We start from the raw sequence: 25,493 nt of genomic DNA on the forward strand, positions 1-25,493 counted from the left end.
TTACCTTTTCTGTTCGTGATTTAAGAATTACTGTTGAAATCCTATTGCAAAGGATGACATTTTTAATTGGTTGATCATGGAATTATTTAGATAAGTGTTTTTTAGGAAGGAGCAGAGTTCCTTAACTGAGGTCACATCTTGGATACCATGGACCCATTAGCACAGCTTACTGCCATAGCTTACATTTACTACAGTATTTACCAACTCTAAGGAATGTGATAGTTCTTAGGTTAAAATTACTTGCATTTGTACTGTCTAATTTACTTCTACACTAGGGAACAACAGAAGGAAAAAATGATCGGGATTTTAAGTAGAAACAAATTATTTCAGCATGTTCCTCAAATATTGGCATCTGAAATTTGAAGTTTTGAAATAGAGATTTTTCAGATCTCTATACTGTTATATGGTAGTGACCTTGCTAGGATCAATTGATAGTAATTTACTTGCTAAAACCAAAATAAATGTTAACTATGTTTTCAGTATCTTAAGATTTAATGTTTTTCCTTAAATTTTCAATAAGTTGCTGGCTAAAACAGATATGTGGCTAGTTATCTTTGAAAGTTAACATGATAAATTACAATCCTCACACCTACCCTGGTAAGCATGATTTTAGCAAGAAAATTATAAAAGTGATGTAAATTTTTCATAATTATTATTAGTGCTCAACAAGTTTGTTGTATATTTTAACTGTTATTTAGGATACATTTTCTAAATTTATATAAAGTGAAAATGACTAGCCCAGTTATTTGAGTAGACAAAGCTGTGTAATTAAGTAGCTGTGTAAATCTTAAATTAAGGATGCCTGAAGAGCTTAATAACCAGTAAAAGTTTATCCTAACATTGAGGCTTGTTCCAGATACTGCAGGTGTTCAAAATAAAGCATATGTGTATGTGCCTGTGTGCCTCTATGTGTGTATAGATGCCTTGGTGGTATAAATAAAATAAAAAGTCACATTAAAGACTGTGGTTTTTTATTTTTAAAAAGTCAAGTCACTTTTTTATATTTATATTATTCTTTTTATTTTCTTCATTTAATTTCTGTTTTGTACCTATTCCTTATTTTGGAATTAAGTATAGAGCATGAGTTGGGAAACTCTTCTGTAAAGGGCATGTTAGTAAATATTTTAGGCACTGTGGGCCAGATGGTTTCTGTTGCACCTGCTCTCTGCCCTTATATAGTGCATGCATAGCCATAGGCAGTATGTAAATGAATGGGCATGGCTATGTTCCAGTAAAACTTAAATCTGAATTTTATGTACTTTCTACTTGTCATGAAATACTTTTCTTTTGATTCCTTCATTTAAAAATGTAAAAACTATTCTTAGTTTATGGGTAGTACAAACCAAAGGCAGTAATACCCATCCCTGGTATAGTAACTTTCCCTGAGGAAGTTGAACCCTTCTAGTTAACCAGTTATCCTAATAGTTTTGGCAAGTTTTAAGTTAGAGCACGATGTTTCTCTTCTTTTAATAGATGGAGAAAAGTAGTTAGCTCTGTGTGTTGAAAAATTTTAATACATATGTATAATTCATTGTGGTAAAAGACACGTAAAATTTACTATCTTAGCCATTTCCAAGTGTTCAGTAATGTTAAGTATACTCACATTATTGTATAACGCATCTCCAGAACTGTTTCACCTTGTAAAACTGAAACATTTAAACAACAGCTTCCCATTCCCCTCTGCCCTCAGGCCCTGGAAACCACCATTTTATTCTGTCCCTATTAATTTGACTATTCTACTAGATACATCATATAGGTGCAGTCATACAGGTTCGTCTGTTTTGACTGGCTTATTTCACCTTAGCATAATATCCTTAAGGTTCATCCATATTGTATTAAGTCAGAATTTTCTTCCTTTTTAAAGGCTGAATAATATTCCATTTACATATGTGGCAAATTTTGTGTATCCATTGAGCCATTGACTTGCTTCCATGTCTTGGCTGTTGTGAATAATACTGCTATAAACGTGGGTGTGCATATATCTCTTTGATATTCTACTTTAACTTCTTTTGAATATATATCCAGAAGTGGAATTGCTGGATCATGTGATAATTTGATTTTTGATTTTTTTGAGGAATTGCTATCTTGTTTTCCATAGCAGCTGTACCATTTTACAGGCCCACCAACAGTGTACTGGCTTTCCAGTTTCTCCATATCCAACAAATTTTTTATTTCATTTTTTTAAATAGTAGTCATCTTAATAGTTATGAAGTAGTATCTCATTGATATTTAGGTGAACAAATAACCCCTGTCAAATTCCAGTTCTTTTGGAGCTTGTATTCTAGTGAGAGATGTGCTGGCTTATTGATACAGCTGCAAACTCAGAATGACTACGTCTGCCAGGCAGTTTCAGAACCAAGAAGCATTCGTCTGGCTTGTCAAGGGAAGGAAATATGTGAAATTAACTTACCTGGGGTCCTTCTTTTCCTTAAATAGCTGGGTAAATAAGGCTATGAACATGGTGCCTCACTATTGACCAGGTGTCCTGTCAGCTAGTCTTAGCATGGTCTAGCATGCTGAATGGGCTTCAGATACTGTGTCAAGATGTCCCTAACTAAGGCCAGCCACCCCTATATTCAGAGGTTTACTAGAGAGACCAGTAGGCTTAGCATATATTCATGGTTGAGATATATTACAGTGACATAGAAAAGATACACAGCCAGATCATAAGGGAAAAGGGCATAGGCAGAATCTGGAGGACTCTCTATGTAGGCTTCCTGTGCTCTCCCTCACAAGAGAGGGCACACAGAACACACATTCTTCTGCCAGTAGTGAAAATGTAGCAACAAGTAAGTGTGCAGTGTGTCTCCGTCCAGGGAAGTCCACTTAGAGATTCTGCACTCATGGTTTCTATTGGGATACCAAATACCACATTGTTTACATAAACAGTGTAAGGACTGTGAGCCACCCTTACCAGTTAGGGAGAGGTGAGAATTTCTTTGCTGCCAGGCTTTTATAAAGATAGCATCCACTGGCCTGCTGTGTTAGTAATTTTCTGTAGTGTTACCTATTGACTCTAGATGGAGATCGCTGGGGTGGTCCGGGGAGAGATAAATAAATATGTACTATTTTCCTACCATGCTTTAGGGGTCATTTTTTTTTTTTTTAAAGGAAATAGTCCTAAATTCAAATGAAGCTTTTTAGGTAGAAAGATGTTTGTTACAGCACTGTTTTTAATAGCAAGAAATTAGAAACCATTTGAATTACCTTTGGTAGGAGAATGAATATGTTTCTATACATCCATTTAAGGGAATGTTAGGTAGCCATGAAAATAATGTTTATGAAAACCATGTGGAAATTGCTATCGTGTAATTGGAAGAACGTAGGATACAAACTAGTCATCAGTGTAGAATCTTGACAGTAGTTAAGGCTGCCAGACAGCTTTCTGTTCTAAAGTTTGTGAATGCCTTTAAAATACAGATTTTCTCACAAAAATGTAATAAAATATAAAATGTTAACTTACTGTTATGAAAAAAATTTAAATATTGAAGTAAAGTGAATATTGCAATGTACCCTTAGGTACCTATCACACAGCTTTGACAGTTGCTATTTTTAACACAAAGGTTTGTTATTTATAAGGAAATTTAAATACATTTCATGAAAACATGTACACCGCATTATATTTTTAGGGTAGCAACATATAATATTCAGTGAACTTACTACATAAATAAGTTTTTTTTTATGGTATAGAACTGTACTGCCATTCTCATTATTCATATTATTAATTAGGTATATTCGGGGGGAATGTTTTTCCAAAACAAGGTTTCTTTTTTGGCGGGGAGTTGGGATAACCCTTTGAGTTTCTGGATATTTGACTACAGATAAGGAAAAACAAATCCATACTGAGAGTTGGATGGAGTATAAGTTTGTCTAATTTAGCAGCACTGCAACAAATGATAATTTTGTCATCAACTTTTGGAGTCTTTTGCAAATGATTGAAATCGTAAACATGGAAACATCTTTGAATGCCAGGAGCTACTATAAAGTGTAATCTTAAGTGTTAAATAAAAAGTATACAGAAAAGAAAATAAACCAGAATTTTTTTGACACTGACTATCTTTGAGTAATAGGACTGTATAGGGTGGGATGTTTTTGGGCTCTAATTTTTGCACGTTTGCATTTTTCTTAACTGTTGGCAGTTTTGGATTCATTGTTAAGAGTAAAAAGAAGTGAAGTTGCTTCTTGTCACTTTTCTAAAAACACATGTCCTTTTTTTATAAAGGTAAATAAACTGGCGTTGGAAAAGAAATGTTAAGTCAGAAAACAACTATAATCAAAAGAAAACTCAGACTTTTTATTGTATAGATTTGCTGGAATACTATGGTGTAAACTTGAGGGCCAACCTTATAAGATATAATTAAGACTTTGCACCTGTCACTCTTCAAGATTATATACAAATAAAAGATATACGAGAATGTTGTGACCCACAATTTCTTTGAATCACTGAACTCTGTGAAAATGGCAGTCATAGTTATTTGTAAAGATATGAGGGGACTGATCATGCCATAAGCTCTTCTGGTTGTTGAGTAATTAGGTTAAATTATATGAACTAATTTAGTAGATTTAAAATGGTTGAATATCTCTAACTTCATAAGGTCCATCCTGTTAAAAATTGTATCTCATCCTTTGTTCAAATTGATTTCCTTAGCTCGTACTATATATTTATCTGAAGTTACATATTGGCATTTCTATTAAGGTTGCCTGTAATAGAAATTGTTGCTAAAATTCAAAAATTTTGATTTTTGGGTGGTTTTGTCATTGGAAATGTGTCTTTCTAGAGGAACATTATTATGTTTATGGGTTTATACACTAATTTGTATATCTGGAACCTAAACTTCTGGCATTCTCTAAAGTTTCAGAGCAATTTCGAGTTGGGAATGATGGTTAAAGATTGTTTGTTTTTATCAAGCAGGATAATTTGTGTTAAATATGTAGTTATTTAGAGTAGGTAGGGTTCCTAAGTAGATTGTAGTCTGTTTTGTTGGATATCTGTAGATCTATTAATTTAAAAATTATTTTTTTCTTCCTTATTCAAAGGTTTAGGCTAGATAAATTGAAAATAAGTGAGTCAATTGAAATGCTTTACTATCTGCTGCTAACCTTTTGTTGTTTTCTCTCATATCACTTAGTTGGCCTGTGATTTGGGGCAAGTTGCTTTTTTTTTTTTTTTTCTGGGACTCAATAGTAAGTAAAAACTATTGAGACTCTGTATATTCCAGGAACCTGTTAGGGCCTTACAAGTATTATCTCATTTAATTCACTTAACAGTCAGTGAGGTAAGTAGGCTCTGTTATCACCAGGATTTTATGGATGAAGAGGTCATTAAGTGGCAGAGCTGAGTTTAAACTCAGTCTGGCATCAGAGCTCATGTTCTTAACCCTGAAGTGGTATTGCTACAATAAATGTCCACAGAAACCCATTTTAGGACTCTAGCGGATATGAGAGTTGATGTTGGTGAAATACTAATGTCGAAATCACTGTATAAACATTTAGAATATTTTATCCTTGTATATTATAATACATTAAGGTAGTATTTTAACAGGTACATAGTGTTCAACTTGGATTTTTTCCATGCAGCTTCCTTTTAGTCAGGGATTTATTTTCCTGCTGTCAATGGACTATAACAAAAACTATTTTTAGCCCTTATTTCATCCTACATCATTGAGAGAAGAACAGACCAAGAAGGAATACTGTGGGGCAGTAAATCATCACTGTCTTTTTAAAGATATATCAAATGGTTACCCCTGAGGAGTGGCATTTCGAGAGACAGGGATGAATTGGGACTTCTAACTTTTGCATTTCTGTATTGTTTATTTCAACAAGCATGTATTATATTAATAATGGGAAAAGGCATGAAACAAAAAAAGATTCTTAAGTAATTAATATTTAGGTCAGGAACAGGATACCAGTTGACTTTTTATTAGTGAGCAGAAGGTAATTACTAGGTCAGGTTTGATCAAATTCCTATTTTGGAGCTTTGCTGGAGAACATTTCTTTTTCTTACATGTTAAAGCATGTGTGATCTCTGTGCTCTGGCGCTCCCCCTGCCACACACACCTGTCTTTTGGACTGTTCTTTTGAGACAAGGATGCTTAGTTGAGTGGATTTAAGTTCTAACAAAAGACAATATAACTTAGCCTCTCAGTGTCGTAATTTTCTTATTAGTGAAAACTATATGTTAAAGTAGAAAAATAAGCTAGTATAAAAACACATATGTGTTCCTTTGTATATATGATCACACACATATATACACATACTTATGTGTATATATGTATGTGTGTGTGTATATAAAGAAATTGACTTTTAAAAGAGCAAATTATTATAAGTGTGAATTTGCTTAGAGGAAGTCATTACTGCATTACTACTACATTAACATAAAGAAATTAGTCATTGAAGTATATGCTATTCTACCTATTGGGAACTTCTAACCTCAGGGAGAAAGCTGGAAGGAGGCTTTTTTATGTATATTATATATGCCATTGCTTATTGAGCACTTATATTTTAGCATACATATATGCTCACATTTATTGAATACTTACAGGTTTAATTCAAAATTCTTTATGTGTTTGTTTTTAGTGAAAGAAAAATTAGCTGTCAGGCATTATTTTTTATTTATACAGATAAAATTGAGATTAAGTTATTCTTACTCTCTAAGGTTATGAAAGTTTAGAGAAGCTAAAACTAGGCTCTCAATGCTTTAGCTCTCATGCAAGCTATATTTCTTTTATGAATACTTTGGTCTCAGTATGTCTGAATCCTTTGCTGTAAGGATGACAGCAAAACTATTTAAAATAACTAAATGTCTTAAAGATAAAATGACCTATTAATCTAACTTGGAGTAATTCTAGATGAGACCTGTCTTCTCTTTACCACAGGCTTATATAACTGTAGACTAGATTCAAGAACACAGCTTTCTATGCTTACTCTTTTCAAACATTCTAGGTATAATAATTGATATGTATGTGAGTGATTTGCGTGTATATGTACAATACATATATATTTGTGTGTGTACATAGATGGATAGATATGTGTGTATATATGCTCCAAAATACGTAGTTTATTGAAACAGAACAAAGTACAGAAAGCCCCATGTGTATATGGAAGTGTGATAGATAACCAGAGAGGTATTTTAAATTGGTGTGGAAAGGTTACATTTGTGGGAAATTGTACAACATTTTCTTTTGGAAAAAATTCTAGATATATTCAGTTAAATTCTAAATGGATTAAATTTCCAGATGTCAATATTCAGGTCATTAGAAAAAAAAGGTAGGAAATGTTTTCATTAGATTTGTGGGGGGAAAGGTTATGGGAAAGAAAAATAATGGGCTACCTTTGTGGTAGCTCATTTAACATGTTCATTTAACTGCCAAAAAATTAGAATATTTGGTTTTAAAATAGGAAATCAAAGGAATAAATGATGGAATGGACTGTAGTCAATGAAAATGATACTGTGTTCACTAAATACATGCTACAAAGTACTGTATCTGAAAATAGCTATGTTCTACTTATTAACTATGTTTAAATGGATGTTTACAGGCAAGAGCTAGAAGTCATTCTATAGTGTTAAATTCTTTTGTTTCATGTATTTTCATATGCATTAAACTGATGATTTAAATGGAATATTTTATCTTGTTGAAATAAATTCTGACTTTATCATATTTCTGTTTTTAATCAGTTCTCTGCCTTATCAGCCATAATATGAAGAGTATTAAAAGAGTGAAGCCCTTACCTGTTTTATATAAACCAGCTTAGCAGATATGATATGAAAAGTACAATTAAAGACAAATGAATTAAAATATTTTCAGACTTCAGTAAGTTTCAGATATAAAAATATGAGGTGATTGCTTAGCAGATGAATCTACTGTTAGAAAGGTCTTAGTGAAGAAATTCTTTTACTTTTTGGTGACTGATATCCTTTTGAAAACATGCTTTTTAGATATTTAGATTTTGTTTTGACTGCCAAGGGAGAGGAAGACTTACGGTAATTAAAAAATGATATAATGAAAGATTGATTTTTTTATAGTTTGTGTAACTAACTATAAAGTAATATTGATTAACCAGAACTAATAATATGTCCAAATCCATGCATTCTTTTTTAGACTGGCCACCTCAGGAGGTCATACTTTCATAATTAACATTTATTGAGTTTTTGAGTATGTATGTAAGAGAGAGATAGAAAATGTTTATTAGAAGGGGCTGTGATAAATTGTTCTCATGGGTCAAATTGTGGCCTTCATTTATGTTGTTTCTCTAAAAATTTTCATCATAGAATAGGTTGTGATTGATGAAGTTTGAGTTTGCAGTAGATTTTAGGGAGCAGTTTAGTAAGAACAGTAGCATAATTAGGGACAGATGGTTGTATTTTGAAATGTAGTATTCTTTAAAGATGATATGTATGGTCTTTATAGTGGCTTAAAATTCTTTTTCAGAAGTGTAAACATTTATTGTATAATAAAGAGTTTAATGAATTGTGATGAAATTGCATATTCTTTAGAAAACCTCACCTCTTGTAATTGAAAACCAAATTTTTGGTGTCAGAAATGACAATATGATTCCATAAAAGATTAAAATCTTTGAAATGTGTTTTCTATAGTAGAAGTCAGTAAAGTACCTATTTTTGCATGGTAAGATTCAAATTTTAGTGCCCGTAAATAAAATTTTATTGGGACACAGCTGCTTTTGCATTATAATGGCAGAACTGAGTAGTTGTGACAGACCCTATATGGCAGTCTTATCATTTCATACTACCTTGGGTTTACTACAAATTTCAGTACTGCTCTATAACTTGATAGTGTTTTGGATGTCATGTGTATTGCCAGTCTGCAATTTTTATTTTATTTTATTTTATTATATTTTACTTTTATTAAATTTATTGGGATGACATTGGTTAATAAAATTATATAGGTTTCAAGTGTACAATTCAATAATATGTCATATGTATATTGCATTTTGTGTTCCCCTAAAGATAAATTTTCTCCCATCACCATTTATTTGACCCCCTTTGCCCTTATCCTCCTCCCTCCTTCACCCCCTTCCCTCTGGTAACCACTAAACTGTTCAGAAAAAGAAGACAAAAAGGGGAAAGGGGAAAAAGCCTTTTTTTTTTTTATACCAATACATATCTATTATGTCAAAACAAGAAGAAAAAAATGGATTTTGAGTGGTATGCTTTCAAGGCACAGTGGAGTAGTATTATGCAGTGATACTGTAGCTGTGATAGAATACTGTATGTTGACATTACTAGACTAAACATACACCATAGTATTTCCAGCTCTCAATTTTTTTAAAGCAACAGTCCATTTAAAATGATTTAAAATCATCATTGTGAGGATTTCTTTTTAAAACTAAAAATTGAAAATGAGGCTGCCACCAAAATAATTTTCTGAGAGGCTCCTTTGTTGTTAGCCCAGCAAGGAAAGTCACATACTGATGGCAAATTAAATTATGTTTGATTACATCAGTTAAAGAAATGTGTCCAGAGAAAATACGCTTGTTTTATACTATTAACTTATGACAAGAACAGTTGCTTTAAGAGTTGTGTCCAGAGAAAATACGCTTGTTTTATACTATTAACTTATGACAAGAACAGTTGCTTTAAGAGTTGTGTCCAGAGAAAATACGCTTGTTTTATACTATTAACTTATGACAAGAACAGTTGCTTTAAGAGTTGTGACATTTTAAGTCAATTAAAAAACAATACAAGTGATACAGAGTCGTTTTCCTTATCTCTTGATGAGTTGACAGATGTTATTGATGCTACTCAGTTATTTATTCAAGGTGTCAATGTCAAGTTTGAAGTGGCAAAAAAAAATTAGTCTCTGTGAATAATCGTAGAACAACTACAGGCGAGAATATTTTTAAAGTCGAAAAAACACTAAGTACAATCTGAAGTGGGATCTGCTAAGATGTGCTACAACTAATGGTAAAAATATGCGGGAAAAAGAAAAAGACTTATTTGAGCAAATTCACAGAGCTTGTAAAAATGTGAGGTGTTCAGATCCTTTGGTTATTCATCGTATTATCAACATGTTCTCTGCAGAAAAAATTTGAATTTATCATGTTATTGAATCAGTATTGTTAGTGGTGAACTTCATTTACTCTCATGGACTTAATTATAGCATCATGAATTTTTGTTAGAAACAGAAGCTGAATATTTTGACTGGCTTAGTAGTCAAATTTTATTGCAGTTTTTTGATCTTTGGACTGAGATTGAAATTTTTCTGAACTAAGAGGACGGCCCTCAACCACTGTTATCAAATACGAATTGGCTTCTGGAACTTAGCTTTTTCTGCAGACTTGAAGATGTTTTTAAATGAATTTAACTTAAATGCAAAATTTAGCTGCAGTAAAGTCATTTTAGTGGCAACTGATGTTTGAATCACAACGTCAAGCTGCTTTATACAGTTCTCATGCTGTCAAAGTGAGATCTTTATTCCCACGTGAATTTGCATGAATATATTTTCCAACGTCAAACTACAGTTCCAGCAGTGTTTTTTTCCAGACATTGATGCGAGTGCAAAAAGTTTCCATATTTCGAAATGCATTTAATTGTGCACTTGAGGAACTTCTACATAACCTTCAATTGGAAGTGATTAATCTGCAATGTAATGGGATACTGAAAGGCAAATATCAAAAGAAGAATCTAATAGGCTTCTATAACTACCTTTGAAGTAATGAATATGCCCAATTAAAATCATGTGCTTATGGATTAATATCAGTATTTGGCAGTACCTATCTTTCAGAAAAGATATTTTTAAAGATAAATACATAAAATCTGATGAGCATTATCAGATAGGAAACTCAAGTGAAGTGTTACTCCCCCCAATTTTTCTTTCAATTAACAGACTTACGTATTATAAACTATTACACTGTTTTTATATATTGAATTATTTCAATAAAAAGTTTTTCTTTACTGTTACATAAACATTTACATGCTTTGCTATTGGCCTGCAAAGACTAAAATACTTAGCATTTGACCTTTTATGGAAAATGTTTGTGGACCCCTATTCTATAGCAGAGCTTTTCAAACATGAATGCACATAGTAATTATCTGAGGGTATGGTTAAAATGCAAATTCTGATTTGGTAGGGCTGGGGTGGGATCTAAGGTTTTGCATTTTGAGAGGGAAGGCTCTAGTATTGAAGGCTGGATTTTTAAAGAGATATATTAATATATGTTAAGCATCTATTTATGTGCCAAATGTTATAGCAAAGTCTTTGCATATATTATCTCTTCAAAATGTCATAAAAACTTGTTAGAGAGTGTTAAGGACTACAGCGAAGTTGGGACCCCTAGGAAGGGTTTTCAGTTAGAAATTGTTTTCTGAATGGTTATTGTGGGTTTTTGTTATTTATTGTTTTTGCCTTGATTATATGGCTTTCTCTAGGACCTCTTGGGGGAGGGTTGAAGTCCTAGAGGAAGTGATACATCTTAGAAACAAAAAAAAAAGAGAAACAAAATACCACATTATTAGCTGGTCCAGGTCAAAGTAGGGACTGATGATAGTCATTGGGATGCGAAGTACAGCATAGGGAATATAGTCAACAATATTGTAATAACGATGTGTAGTGCCACATAGGTACTAGACTAATTGGGGAGATCATTTTGTAAGTTGATTAAATGTCTAACGACTTTGCTGTACACCTGAAACTAATATGAAATAATATCGAATGTCAACTCTAATGGAAAATAAAAATTAAAAAAAAAAAAGAGACCAATGTCCTCAATTTCCCTGCTAAATTGCTGTGGGCCATCAAACTGGTTACCACGCCAAAAAGTACTTAGTATATAGACTATATGTGTGTTGCAAACATTTCTCCCAGTCTATTGTTTGCTTTTTCATTTTTTATAACCATATCTTTTGAAATAGCAAAGTTAAAATTTTGATAAAAAATACAGTATTTATTTTTGCTTTCAAAGATTATTTTTAAAAATTAATGTAAAATATACATAATGTAAAATTTACCATTTTAACTATTTTTTAGGTGTATGGTTCAGTTCAGTAGCATTAAGTATATTCACATTGTTGTACTGCCCATCACCACCATTCATCTCTAGAACTTTTTTGTCTTCCCTAAGTGAAACTCTACCTACTAAACACTAGCTCTCCATTCCACCATGCCCCTCAACCTCTGACAGTCATCATTCTACTGTTTGTCTCTCTGAATTTGACTACTTAGGAACCTCATAGAAATGTCATACAGTACGTATCAGTTCTTTGTGTCTGGCTTATTTCACTTAGTATAATGTCTTCAAAGTTAATCTGTGTTGCAACCTGTGTCAAAATTTCCTTCATTTTCAATGATGAATAACACTCCATTTTATGTATATACCACATTTTGTTTACTTATTTGTTCATTGGTGTACACTTAAGTTGCTTCTAGCTTTTGGCTTCTGTGAATAATGCTATCAACATGGATGTACAAATATTTATTCTAGTCCTTATTTTCCCTTCTATTGGGTGTATATACTCAGAAGTGAAGTTTTTGGATCATATGGTAATTCATCGTTTAATTTTTTGAGGAACTGCCATACCATTTTTCACAGTGGCTGCACCAGTTTACATTTCAGCAGTGCACAAGGATTCAAATTTCTCCACATCCTAGCTAACACTTTTTATTTTCTTTATTTTTGTTAATTGCCATCCTAATAGGTATGAAGTGGTATCTCACTGTAGTTTTGATTTACTTTCCCTAATGATTAATTATATTAAGCCTCTTGTTATGTACTTATTAGCCAGTTTCACATCATCTTTGGAGAAAAGTCTATTCAAGTCCTTTGCCTATTTTTAAATCAGGTTTTTGTTTTTTTTTGTTGTCAAGTTGTAGAGTTTCTTTATATATTCTGGATATCAATTCCTTATGAGACATATGATTTGCACGTATTTTATCCCATCTTATGGGCTGCCTTTTCATTTTCTTGATAGTGTTCTATTTTTTTTCTTTTCTTGCTCGTGTTTTTGGTTTTAATATCCAAGAAATCATTGCCAGATCCCATGACCTGAAGCTTTGCTCCTATGTTTTCTTCTAAGAATTTTATTATAGTTTTGGGTCTTATGTTTAGATATTTGATCCATTTTGAGTTAATTTTTATATATGGTGTTAAGGGCCCAACTTAATATTTTTGCATGTGAATATCTATTTTTCTCAACACATCTGTTGAAAAGACTCCTTTTCCTACTGAATGGTCTTGGCACTCTTGTTGAAAATCATTTAACCATATATGTGAGGGGTTATTTCTGGGCTCTCTTTTTTTTTTTTTTCATTGATTTATATGTCTGTCATTATGCCAGTATCATATTATTATTAACTTTTACAAAGTCACTAGGACTATTGGTGAAGCAGAATTTTATTTTTTGTTTTGTAGTGAATGGTGATGGTAAAATAGAAAAAACACATGAGAAAAAAATCCTTGACCACATACTGTACACAAATATTAATTTAAGATTAATATTGGACCTCAACAGAATCATGGACCTGAACAGAAAAACATAACTTATGAAGGTTATATATTTTCTTTGAGACATGCAAAATTTTCTTAGAATAGAAAAATAATAACCATAAGTAGAAAATTAGACAATTTTTACTTCACCAAAATTAAACACTTTTGCTTATGAAAGCACCATAAAATGGAAAATGAGACTTAGAAAATATTTCGTTATCTAGTTATCATCTATATATTATCTAACAAGAACTTGTGTTTTGAATACATAAATAATTCCTACATATCAATAACAACCTAATAAAAAATTGGGCAGCATTCTTGAAATTTATTCTTAATGTCAACGATAAAAGATATACAAATTGTCAGTAAGCTAATGAAAAGGTACGAAAATCATTGGTAATCCAGAAAGTGCAAATCAAAATCAAGGCTGGGTACCACTTCACACTGCTAAAATAAAGATTTTTTTAAAAAGCGAACATCAAATATTGGCAAGCATATAGAAGTGTTAAAAAGTACAACTATTTTGGAGACTTTCAGCAGTTTCTTAAATAGTTTATAGACATCATCCCTATAACCCATCAATGCCACATGTAGATGTTTATTTTTTAAAAAATAAAACATTTATTTGCAAAAGTAATTGGGCAAGAATAGTTATAGCAACTCTATACTTATTTTTAAAATATGATTTAATATTTTCAGAATAATGTTGTACCAGGGCAGAATTGATAGTTTTTATACAGCAGAATATCAGTGAATTGTAAGCACTTTGAGGACAGTCTTTCTTATTACTGCATTATTTCCAGTGCAAAGCCTAAGACTTGAATGACTTGGCATATACTAGGTGTTTCATTTGAGAATTACCAGTTTGAACCCAGAGGGAGTATGAAAAGAGAACAGAAAGCCATAGATTGATTTTTGATCCTTGAAAGCAAGAGAAATAGAAAAGACATGGTCAAATTCTGAAAACTATAGAACTGTGTATTTTTAGAAGCCAAGGGATTGGGAGTTTTTGTTTTTGTTTTTTATTTCTAAGGAAGGAAGAGTACACAATTTCTGATGTAATTGCAGGATCAGAAAAATGTTGGAAGCATTAGTTATACTTGAGAGTACATTGTTAGTAGTATACTTAAAATAGAAACCAGATTCTAAGGACCCAAGGAAGGATATAGTTATAAATCATCAGTTTAAGGAAAGAATTAAACGATATGTTAATAACATGGAATTCAAGCTAAAGTGGTATTTGAAAACTACTTGTATTTGAAGGTGGAAAGGAGAAAGGAAGGGAAAACTGCAAGAGAGAGATGGGATTCAGGCAAGTGCAAGATCCCTTGGATAGCAGGAAAGAATGAGATCTTTAGGATTTTATATGTAAAGAAGTTGTCTTGGAAAAAGTGACGATTTGATTTCTTAATTCCCAATGTGGATTCCTTCTATTTCATTTCTTTCTCTTGTTTGGTTACTCTAGATGGAAATTCCAATACTATATTGAATAAGACTGGTAAGAGCTATTAGAAACAATAAACAAATGCAATAAAGTTGCAGGATACCAAGTCAATGCACAAAAATCCATTGTGTTCTTATACACTAACAATATTTCAGAAAAAGAAATTTAAAAAAATTTCTTTTATAAAATACTTAGAAATAAACTTACAAAGGATTTGAAGGCCCTGTACACTGAATACTACAAAATATTATTAAAAGAAATTGAAGAAGACACAAAGAAATGAAAACATCTTCTGTGGAAGAATCAACATAGTTAAAATGGCCATATAACTTAAAGCAGTATATAGATTTAATACAATCTTCATCAAAATCCCAAATACATTTTTTAAAGAACTAGAACAGAAAATTTTCAGATTTGTATGGAATCGCAAAAGAACCTGCATAGCCAAAGCAATCCTGAGAATAAAGAACAAGCCTAGAGGTATTACACTGCCTGACTTCAAATTAACTACAAAGTGACAATAAAACAGCGTGGTATTGGTAGAATAATAGACACACAGACCAGTGTAACAGAATTGAGAGCCCAGAAATAAACCCACATATGTATGGGCAAATAATTTTCGATAAAAAAACCAGGAACATACAATGGAGAAAGAAAGCCTCTTCAATAAATGGCGCTGGGAAAATGGGAAAGCCACATGCAAAAGAATAAAACTAGACTGCTATCTCTTTTCATACTTCAAAACTAACTCAAAATGGATCAAAGATCTGAATATAAGACCTGAAACAATAAATTGCATAGAAGAAAACATAGTTACCAGGCTCATGGACCTTGGTTTTAAAGAGGATTTTATGAATTTAACCTTAAAAGCAAGGGAAGTCAAAGCAAAAATTAGATAGATAGATAGATAGATAGATAGATAGATAGATAGATAGATAGATAGATAGGACTATTATCAAACTAAATAGCTTCTTCACAGCCAAAGAAACAAAACAAAGAGGCAACCAACTGAATGGGAGAAGATACTTACAAACAATACCTCTGATAAGAGGCTAATAGTACCAAATAGATGAACTCATACAACTCAACAGCAAAAAAACAAAGTCTGGTTAAAAAATGGGTAGAGGACTTGAACAGACACTTATCCCAAGAAGACATATAAATGGCCAACAGACATATGAAAAGGTGCTCAACTTCACTAGCTATTAGGGAAATGCAAGTCAAAACCACAGTGAGATACCACCTTATACCTGTAAGAATGGGTGTCATCAACAAGACAAATAACAAATGTTGTTGAGGTTGTGGGGAAACAAGGAACCCTCATACAGTGCTGGTGGGAAGGTAAATTGATACAGCCACTATGGAAAATAGTATGAAAGTCTCTCAGAAAATTAAGAATAGAATTATCATATGACCCAGCAATCCCTCTCTAAGTATCCACCTAAAAAAATTAGAAATATTCATCTGTAAAGGTACATGGACCCTGACGATCATTGCAGCATTATTCATGATGGCCAAGACATATAAACAACCAAAGAGTCCTTCAATAGATAATTGGATAATAAAGATGTAATACGTGTATACAATGGAATACTACTCAGCCATAAGGAAAGATGAAACACTGCCATTTGTGACAACATGGATGGATCTTGATATAATCATGCTAAGCAAAATAAGACAGAGTTGAGAACCATATTGTTTCATATGTAAGATATAAAACTGAAAGGAACAAATGAAGAAGACAAAGACTCATAGACACAGACAACAGTTTGGTGATGACCAAAGGGAAAAGTGGAAGAGGGAGAGGTATGTAAGGGTGGGTAACAGAGGGTCAAATATATATGGTGACAGGAGGAGGTTTGATGTTGGGTGGTAAACACACAATGCAGTATACAGATGATGTATTACTGAATCGTACACTTGAAACCTGTATAATTTTATTGACCAATGCCACCCCCAATAAATTTAATAAAAGATAAAATAGAATATACAAACATTTACTGAGGAGAAAAAAGTCAATTATATTGCATTGTATCAGTAAAAAAACAAGGCAAGGATTTCTGGTCTATTCACAAAAGGGGAAATAAAATAATAATGAAGAAAATTAAGAGATATATCTCACTTAAAAAAAGAATAGAATCAAAAGCAAGAATTGAAGGCTTCAGCTCTTTGTCTGAGATGGAAAAAGGAGGAGTGCACTGGGAAGATATATTCAGATACAGAGATGCAAATAAACACGGAAGCATGGCTATTACCCATCTAGTCCTCTGTCTCACGAAAATTAAAGGTAATGAAGAGAATGTTAAATAAGTTCTATAAGAATAACTCTTTACCTTCAGGAGAGGAATGTCAGGGTGTGTGGAAGGGGTCTACTGTCTTTTGAAAATGTTCCACATGTGATTCTGGGTTCTGATCATACTCTCCTTGCTCCCTTTGAGAAGCATTCATTTATGTCAACAGAGAATCAGTAAATATGGATAAAAAAATTTTTAAGAGTTTACTTCAGCTAGAATATGTGGTGCTTTAATATGCATACTTGCAATTGTATGAGAGTGCTAATGTTTCCTCCTTAATTCTCTAGGTGGGTGTTCAGTAATAGATCTTACCTCAGTGATCTGTTTGATAAATGTGTGTGTTTTTCATCTGATAGAAACTGAAAACTGGCAAAACTATCCATTGTACAAAAAAATCTTTGGGATCCGACAGTGAAGAAATAATCTTTCCTAGTTTAAAATATAGTTTAGTTAGTCAGATAAGGTGTATATGTAAACAAAATAAGTGGTAATATCATTTAGTGCCAAAATTCTGTATAAGTTTAAAATAGGGAAGTATACTATTAGAGTGTTTTTTCTTTTCAAACTGTGGACCTGTGGTCCAGTAATGTCTCATGAAATCAATTTAATAGCTCACAATAGTGTTTTTCATTTTTAATAGACTAGAATATATTAGAGTGCACTGCATGTAGTTAAGAAGTATTTGTGAAACTTTTGAATACATGTTTATGTATGTAACTACTCATTTGTGTGGAAAATATATTTCTTACTGTGGATTGCAGTAAAAAATGTTGGAAATCTACTGTAGCTTGTTTTGATAAAAGAGTATGGGCATTACAAATATCTTTGTCTTATTTTCACCTGTTCATAGAACTTATTACGTTTATATTGATATCTCAACTAAACATACATTTTGTGTTTTATATAAAGGTATATATATATATGTGTATATATATGTGTGCGTGTCTGTATTTTTTTTCTTAATAGGTGCAATGGATGAGCTTCATAGTTTGGATCCAAGAAGGCAAGAATTATTGGAAGCTAGATTTACAGGAGTTGCAAGTGGGAGCACTGGGAGCACTGGCAGTTGCAGTGTTGGAGCTAAAGTGAGTATAATTATAAAATTTAACATTCTTTCCTTGTATTCAATAATCTAAAATATGTTTTGTAAGGGGTCCCTACATATGTGCTTAATAGCAAAATACTACTATAATTTTTATAATGTATAGGAAAAAATTCAGTGTTTATAAACCTCATGTCTAATATAGCCTAACATATTTCACAGGTGTTGTGATATAAACCAGCAGTTAGGTTTCAGGAGTAAAAAGGAATTTGGTAGATTCTACTGCCTTTCTCCCATTACATAATTTTTACCTTTCCTGACCTCTTTCTTTCTTGCTTCTATCACTCACACTCCTATCTGTACATTAATCCACTGCTTCTAACTGCTGCATAAAACTTAGTAGTGTATCTTTTACACTTTTCAGATAGACATCAGGTTGTTTTCAACTCCCTACTTCCTCACACTGCAGTGAATTTCTTGTACTTGTTCTCTTATGGACCTTTGTGAGCAATTATTTAGGATATTTTCCCAAGAGCAGAATTGCTCGGTCATAGGGTATATATAGACTTAGCTGAATAAATAGTGCTGGATTGCTGTTCAGAACAGTTATACAAAACTAATCTGTACTTTCAGCAGAGTACATGAGTATTTTGTATCCTCAAATCCCAAAAACACTTGGCATCATCCAGATTCTTCATTCTTGAAAATTTTTTAGGTATAAAATACCTCATTGTTTTACTTGTACCAGCAATTATTTTTAAGCATTTCTTCATATACTTGTTGGCTTTTTAGGAATCTCTTATAAATTGTTTCAGTTCTTTACCTATACTTCTATCAGGTCACTTTATTTATCAAACTGATTTTCCCATGTTCCTTGTATATTCTGTGTATTAACTCCATATTGGTTAATGCAAATAACCAATACAGTGCAAATAACATCTCCCATTTTGTCATGTCTGTTATCTTTGTTCATGGTATCTAGTATTGTACGGGATCATTATACAGAATTCTTTAATTTCATTGTAATCATACCTTTTTTTTTTAATAGTCTACCTCTGAGGTTTTACTAACTCTTGGAATATTAAGAAAAATAGTAGTTACCACCATTAGCCATCTGGTTTAAATAGACCTTATTGCTATTTTTAAGTTATTTTACTACCAACAGCAGTAGGAATAAAGGTATAACAAAAAACAGCTTTATTAGAAATTTGTATTTATTTATTATTTTTAGGCGAGACAACCCTTGGTTGACCTCGAAGATTGCAAGGACCTTGTCAGCTTACAGTCCCTTATTTTTTTTTTATGCTTACAGCACTTGGTCTTCCCAGGTGGTCTCCCATCCTAGTACTAACCAGGCTTGACCCTGCTTAGCTTCTGAGATCAGACGGGATCAGACTTGTTTAGGATAGCATGGCTGTAGACTAGAAATTTTAATAAGAATTTAAACCTACAAAAAAAATACTCTTCATATCAAGTAAATCTTGGTGCACAAACATAGAAGATGAAGAATGTCGTCATGAACCTTTGAGCTTAACGAGATGGTCCAGGTTTTAGTACAGAACATTATATGGTGAAATCCTTCAGTTGAATGAATGAATGATGAAAATGTTTCCTTTTTTTTTTTAAGTCGTCTAATTCATTGATTCTTGAATTTGAGAAAGTTTAAGGTAATGCTATATGACGACTCTGAGATTTGACATATGTAGTCAGTGTCACCACCATTAGTCTAGAGGTGCTGTTATCTCTTTGTATTTACTTCCTGATTTGTCTAATATATATAAAATGCCTTCCTCTGTCATTTTCCTCTCTTGAACATCTTGGGTAAAAAATAGATATTTCTTAATTCTCAGCTAGAGTCAGTGAAAGCTTAAAATCATACTACAAAGCTGGTATGTCTAGTCTTTTATAAATTCTCGAAAGACGATATAGTATTTGGACAAGGCAGGAAGATAACTAACTGAAAGACGATACTTTATTTCATTATCGCATCATCTTTTTAGATCATTAAATCTGTATCGTTTTTCTATTTCTACCATAATAAATTACCACAAAGTTACTTAAAACAACATATCTGTTATAGTTCTGCAGGATCAGAAATCTTACACTGGTCTCATTGGGTTAAGATCAGGGCATCTGCTGTAGGGCTACATTCATTTCCGGAGGCTCTAAGAGATCATTTTCCTTGCCTTTTCCAGCTTCTAGAAGCTGCCTGCATTCTTTGACTAGTTGTCTCCTTCCTTCATCTTCAAAGCCATCATTGTTGCAGCTTTCTTACTTTTTGTTGAAAATTAACCTCTCCCTCTAACTACAGCATAGAAAGGTTCTTTAAAGTATGTAATTAGTCCACCCCAGGACTCATATTCTGGTATAATTTCCTTAATTCAAAGTACTTACCTTTAATCTCATCTGCAAAGCCCCTTTTGCCACAGAAGATTATATTCACAGGTTCTGGAGATTAGGGCTTGGGCATCATTGTGGGCCATATTCTGCCTGTCTTGCCATCATTCCATTTTTGTTTTTATTTTATTTTGTTTGTTTTAGCATAGTTGGGAATATTTGGTGAACAATAATGAATAATGATGAAGCTATTCCTAGATGATGTAATAACAGATAACAGGAAAAATAAGATCAGTAAGATCCCATAATGTATATTAGATTTGCTAAAGGATCCAGTAGGAGTATGATAATTGTAAGACAATGCATTTTATTTTATTAAGATAAATTTTATTTTTATTCTTTGGTTGATATCTGAGAAAGAAAAGTCCTTAAACATTGGTCTTCACAAATAGATGGAACTACATGAAAAAGAATCTCAAAAACTAAAATTGGGTCTCATGGACCTGGATGGTATTCTGCGAGTTAAATACTGCTTCCACAAAACTGGCACACAAAATTATTCTACAGTTTCTTCTTTAAATTTATGATTTTACTGTCATATTTCCTTTTTAGGCCATCTAGACCTCACCTTTTATATGGTATTGATAGGGATCTCGTTTGATTTTTTTCCATCTAGTGAACCAGTTTTCTCAACAATGCTTCTTAAAATCATTCGTGTTTTTCCATTGATTTGGGATGCCACCACCTTTATCATATATTAGGTTGCCATGTATGTATATGGATCTTCCTCTGAAATTTATGTTCCAAAGGTCTGTGTTCTTGTGCCAGTATAACATTAAACAGCAGTATTTAACTCTTAAAATACCATCCAGGTCGGTGGGACCCAATTTTAGTTTTTGTGATTCTTTTTTATATAGTTCCAACTATTTGTGAAGACTGATGTTTCAGGACTTTTCTTTCTCAGAGATCAACCAAAGAATAAAAATAACATTTATCTTGATAGAATAAAATGCATTCTGTCTTACAGTTAATTACCATATGTCTACTAGATCCTTTTGCAAATGTAATATATGTTATGGGATCTTACTGATCTTATTTTTCCTATATTGGTCATGACATTTAAGGCTATGACTTGTTCAAGAAGAGTCATCTAAAGTTTCTCTATTAAGTGTAATGTTTGCTTATAGGTTTTGTGTATATAACCATGACTAAATTAAAGAGCTTTTCTGTAAATGGTTAGTTAAGTGTTTAATTGTTCATTTGTTTAAAAATCATAAATGTTGAACTATATGAAAGTCTCTTTTTGTTCATGGTTAAAAGAATCAGTTTTTCTCCATTAGATTATTAGAGTTATATTCATAGTTTTTGTTGTTGTTGTTTAATGGTGTACCTTGTTTGCATTTCTGATGTAAACCCTACTTGGTTATGACACTGTTTTAAAAATATTTACTGGATTTAATGTATGGTTAACTACTTTATTTTGAATTTTTACATATATATATTTATAGAAGAAATAGATGTACAAACCTGAAGAGTAATAGTTTAGTGAGTTTTGACAAATGTGTACAATTATAGTAATCCACATCCCCCTCAAGATATGGAATATTTTCATCACCCTGCCTTACCTGTTTTCTAAATCAGTATCACACTAGTGTCATAAAATGAACTGCTTCCCCTTTCACTCTTTTCAATATCTTCAGCATCCTGTATATGATAGGAAATGTTTGTGGGTAGATGGTTAGGCATCTACCTATAAAACTGTTTTGGCCTGGGGTTTGTTGAGAGGGGAGGTCTTTTACTACCATTTACATTTAATTTTATTTAGTTTATGAATTCGTTTAATTTATGCTTTTCAAACTTATTAGTGTATAGTTATAATACTTGTAAAAACTTCCTTTGTTTTTTCCTTTCTGTTCATGCTTTCATATTCTCTTTTTCTGCACATTCTTGTCAAAGCTTCAACTAATTACTGTTTCAAAGAAAGTTCGGTTTTAATCTATCCCTGTTTTTTTTTTCCCATTGATTTTTGTCTTCATAATTTACTTGTTACTTTGGGTTCACTCTGTGGCTCTTTTTTTAGCTGTTGAGTTGAATGAATTAGTTTATTTATATAATAGAGACATAACTAACATACAGTAAAATATATGGATTTTAAATGTTATGATTTCCCCCCTGCATGGTTTTTATTAAGGTATAATTTACATATAGTGAAATTGTATAATTGTGATATGTTTTCACAAATGTATACAATTGTATAAATTAATATATAATTAAGATATAACATAGTTTCCAAAGTATTCCCCATGCCCTTTTATAGTCAGTGCTTCTTGGTTGTCCCAGTAACCACTGATCTGTTTTCTATTCTTCTAGTTTTGCCTTTGCAAGAATGTCATGTAAATGGAATAAGTATCGTAATATGCAGCCTTTTGAATGTGACGTTTTAATTTAGCATGTACATTCATTTGAGATTTATCCATGTTGTTGTATGTTATCAATAGTTACTTTTTATTGCTAAATAGTATTTCATTGTATAAATATGTCATACTTTTTTTTCAATTACAGTCAACATTCAGTATTACTTTATATGAATTTCAGGTATACAGCATAGTGGTTAGATATTTATATAATTTACAAAAGGATCCCCCTATTAGTGTAGCACCCACCTGGCACTATACATAGTTATTACAGTATTATCGACTATATTATTATGATGTACTTTACATCCCCATGACATTTTGTAACTACCACTTTGTACTTCTTAGTCCCTTTACCCTTTTCACCCAGTTTCCCAGCCCCTCTCCCATCTGGCAACCATCATTTTTTTCTCTGTATCTATGAGTGTTTCTGTTTCATTCGTTCATTTATTTTGTTTGTTAGAGTCCACATATAACCACATTCCCTTTTGGTACTTAGCAACCAAGCTAGTTATGTTTGTTATGTGGTAGTCTTTTGGAATAATGTCAGTCATTTGATGTAGAAGGAATGTAGAATAAAAAAATTAACATTTAATATTCTCCAGTATAATTCTTGATTAAGGCAAAGCTCATCAATGGATGCTAAAACCATTTAGTAAAATGTTTTAGAGAAAAAGATCTCAAATTTTACCTTATAAATTAGTTATTAATTACAAAAGAGAAAATGTGCCTTTAAAATGGAGAGATTTGTGGTCACTATCATTTCTCTTAGATGAGGAACAGTTGGGTTGTTTCCAATATTCTGAGAATTACAAATAAAACTACTGTAAACTGTATATTTCCTCCTCTTAGATGTGGCAGTTGTTTATGTGGTGTAAATACCACACAAGACAAAATATAGGGCAACTCCATCTCTGTAAAGTTTTTTTTTGCCCCTTGCCAGTCAGTTCCCACTTGGCCAAACCCCTCCTCAAACCCATCTGATTTCTATCACTACAGATTAGTTTTGCCTGTATTTGAATTCCACGTAAGTGGAATCATGCAGCATACTGTTGTATGGGGCTTCTTTCACTTAATAATATTTTTGAGATTCATTTTGTTGCTGTTCAGTAGTTCATTCTTTGTTGTTGCTGTTAGTGTTGTATGGATATACCACAATTTATCAATTATTCGTAGAGTGATATTTAGATGTTTTCAATTTTTGCTTGTTAAGATAAGGTTGTTATAAATATTCTTATACACTTTTCGTGGATTTATGTTTTCATTTCTCTTGGGAAAACAGGAGTGGAATAGGGTAGGTGTGTGTTTTAACTTGATTAGAAACTGATACTTTTCCAAAGTATTTCTACCATTTTCTACTCCAACCAGCAGTGTATATAAGAATTTTAATTTTACATCCTTACCAGTGTTCAGTGTTATGGTTCTTTCTTATTTTAGCCATTTTAGTGGTTGTGAAGTAGTATCAGCTTTTTTTATTTCTAACCATTCTTATTTCTTGGTTAATCCTTTTCCTCCAAGAACTGCTTTAGCTGTGTTCCACAAATTTGATAGGTGCCATTTTTTATTCAGATTTATATATTTCATAATTTACTTCCTTTGTAACACAAGGGTTATTCTTTTTATGCATTCCCAATTTATTGCATTACATTTTAAATATATAGTTTGGATGACATCAGCCTCTGAAATGTAGTCTGTTCTATGAACATTTCATATCTGATAGCTCTTAATTGTATTTGTTCAGATCCTAGATATCTCCTTGTATTGTCAGCTAGGTCTGTCTTTTTCTGATAGAGGTATATTAAAATATTTAGCAGTGATTATTGATTTATGTATTTCAGCTTGCAATTTATTAGTTTTTGCTTGATATATTTTACATGTGTATATCATATTCTATTGCTTTTATGACTCTATAATTTTTTCCTTAAATATTATTTCTAATTTAAGATTACTATTCTTAATTTTCTTTTGTTTGATTTTTGCCTTAGGTATATATTTTTTATTGTTTTATTTTTACTCTTTTTGTTTTAAGTGTGTTTCTTGCAGACAACATGTTTCTTTTGATGGAATATGAGCATTTTTATCTCTTAAATGATAGTTTAGTCCATTACATTTATTATAATTATTTTCTGACTTGGTTCTGCCATTGTCTAATGTCTTTTAATTGTACTTTACTTTTATTTCCCTCCACTCCTTGCTTTCCATTGGACAAATGGAATTTTTCCTGATGTTTTAAAATTACACATTCTATTTGTATTATTTTGATGACACTCTACTCATTTATGTAGTCTGTTCTTTCAAACTGGTATTTATGCATTCCTCCGGGGGCCCCGCCCTTTTTTTTTCCTTTACAACTTTTTACTTTGAAAAAAATATCATACCTATTGAAAAGTATATACTACCATAAAAAATGAGAATCCATTTATAAGCTATTGACAAGAAACATTGCTCCAAAATGACAAAGATTGGAATTAACTGGAAAGAAACTATTTCAGCTAATCATAAAGAAAAGAAAGCAGAAT

General features: G+C 32.0%; 1 protein-coding gene and 1 pseudogene across 1 annotated transcript in view; one reads left to right on the forward strand and one right to left on the reverse strand.

Moving 5' to 3' along the window:
- The window catches only part of TLK1 (tousled like kinase 1), a 123,582-nt gene that overhangs the window by 19,655 nt on the left and 78,434 nt on the right, over nt 1-25,493 (forward strand). The window contains exon 2 of the mRNA XM_036237970.1: nt 18,148-18,266. Coding sequence (XP_036093863.1) covers nt 18,148-18,266 — 119 coding nt within the window. The remainder of the gene's footprint in view (nt 1-18,147; nt 18,267-25,493) is intronic.
- On the reverse strand, nt 19,527-19,645 carry LOC118614675 (annotated as a pseudogene).

This window comes from Rousettus aegyptiacus, unplaced genomic scaffold (genome assembly GCF_014176215.1).
Source record: "Rousettus aegyptiacus isolate mRouAeg1 unplaced genomic scaffold, mRouAeg1.p scaffold_m13_p_2, whole genome shotgun sequence".
Classification (NCBI taxonomy): Eukaryota; Metazoa; Chordata; class Mammalia; order Chiroptera; family Pteropodidae; genus Rousettus; species Rousettus aegyptiacus.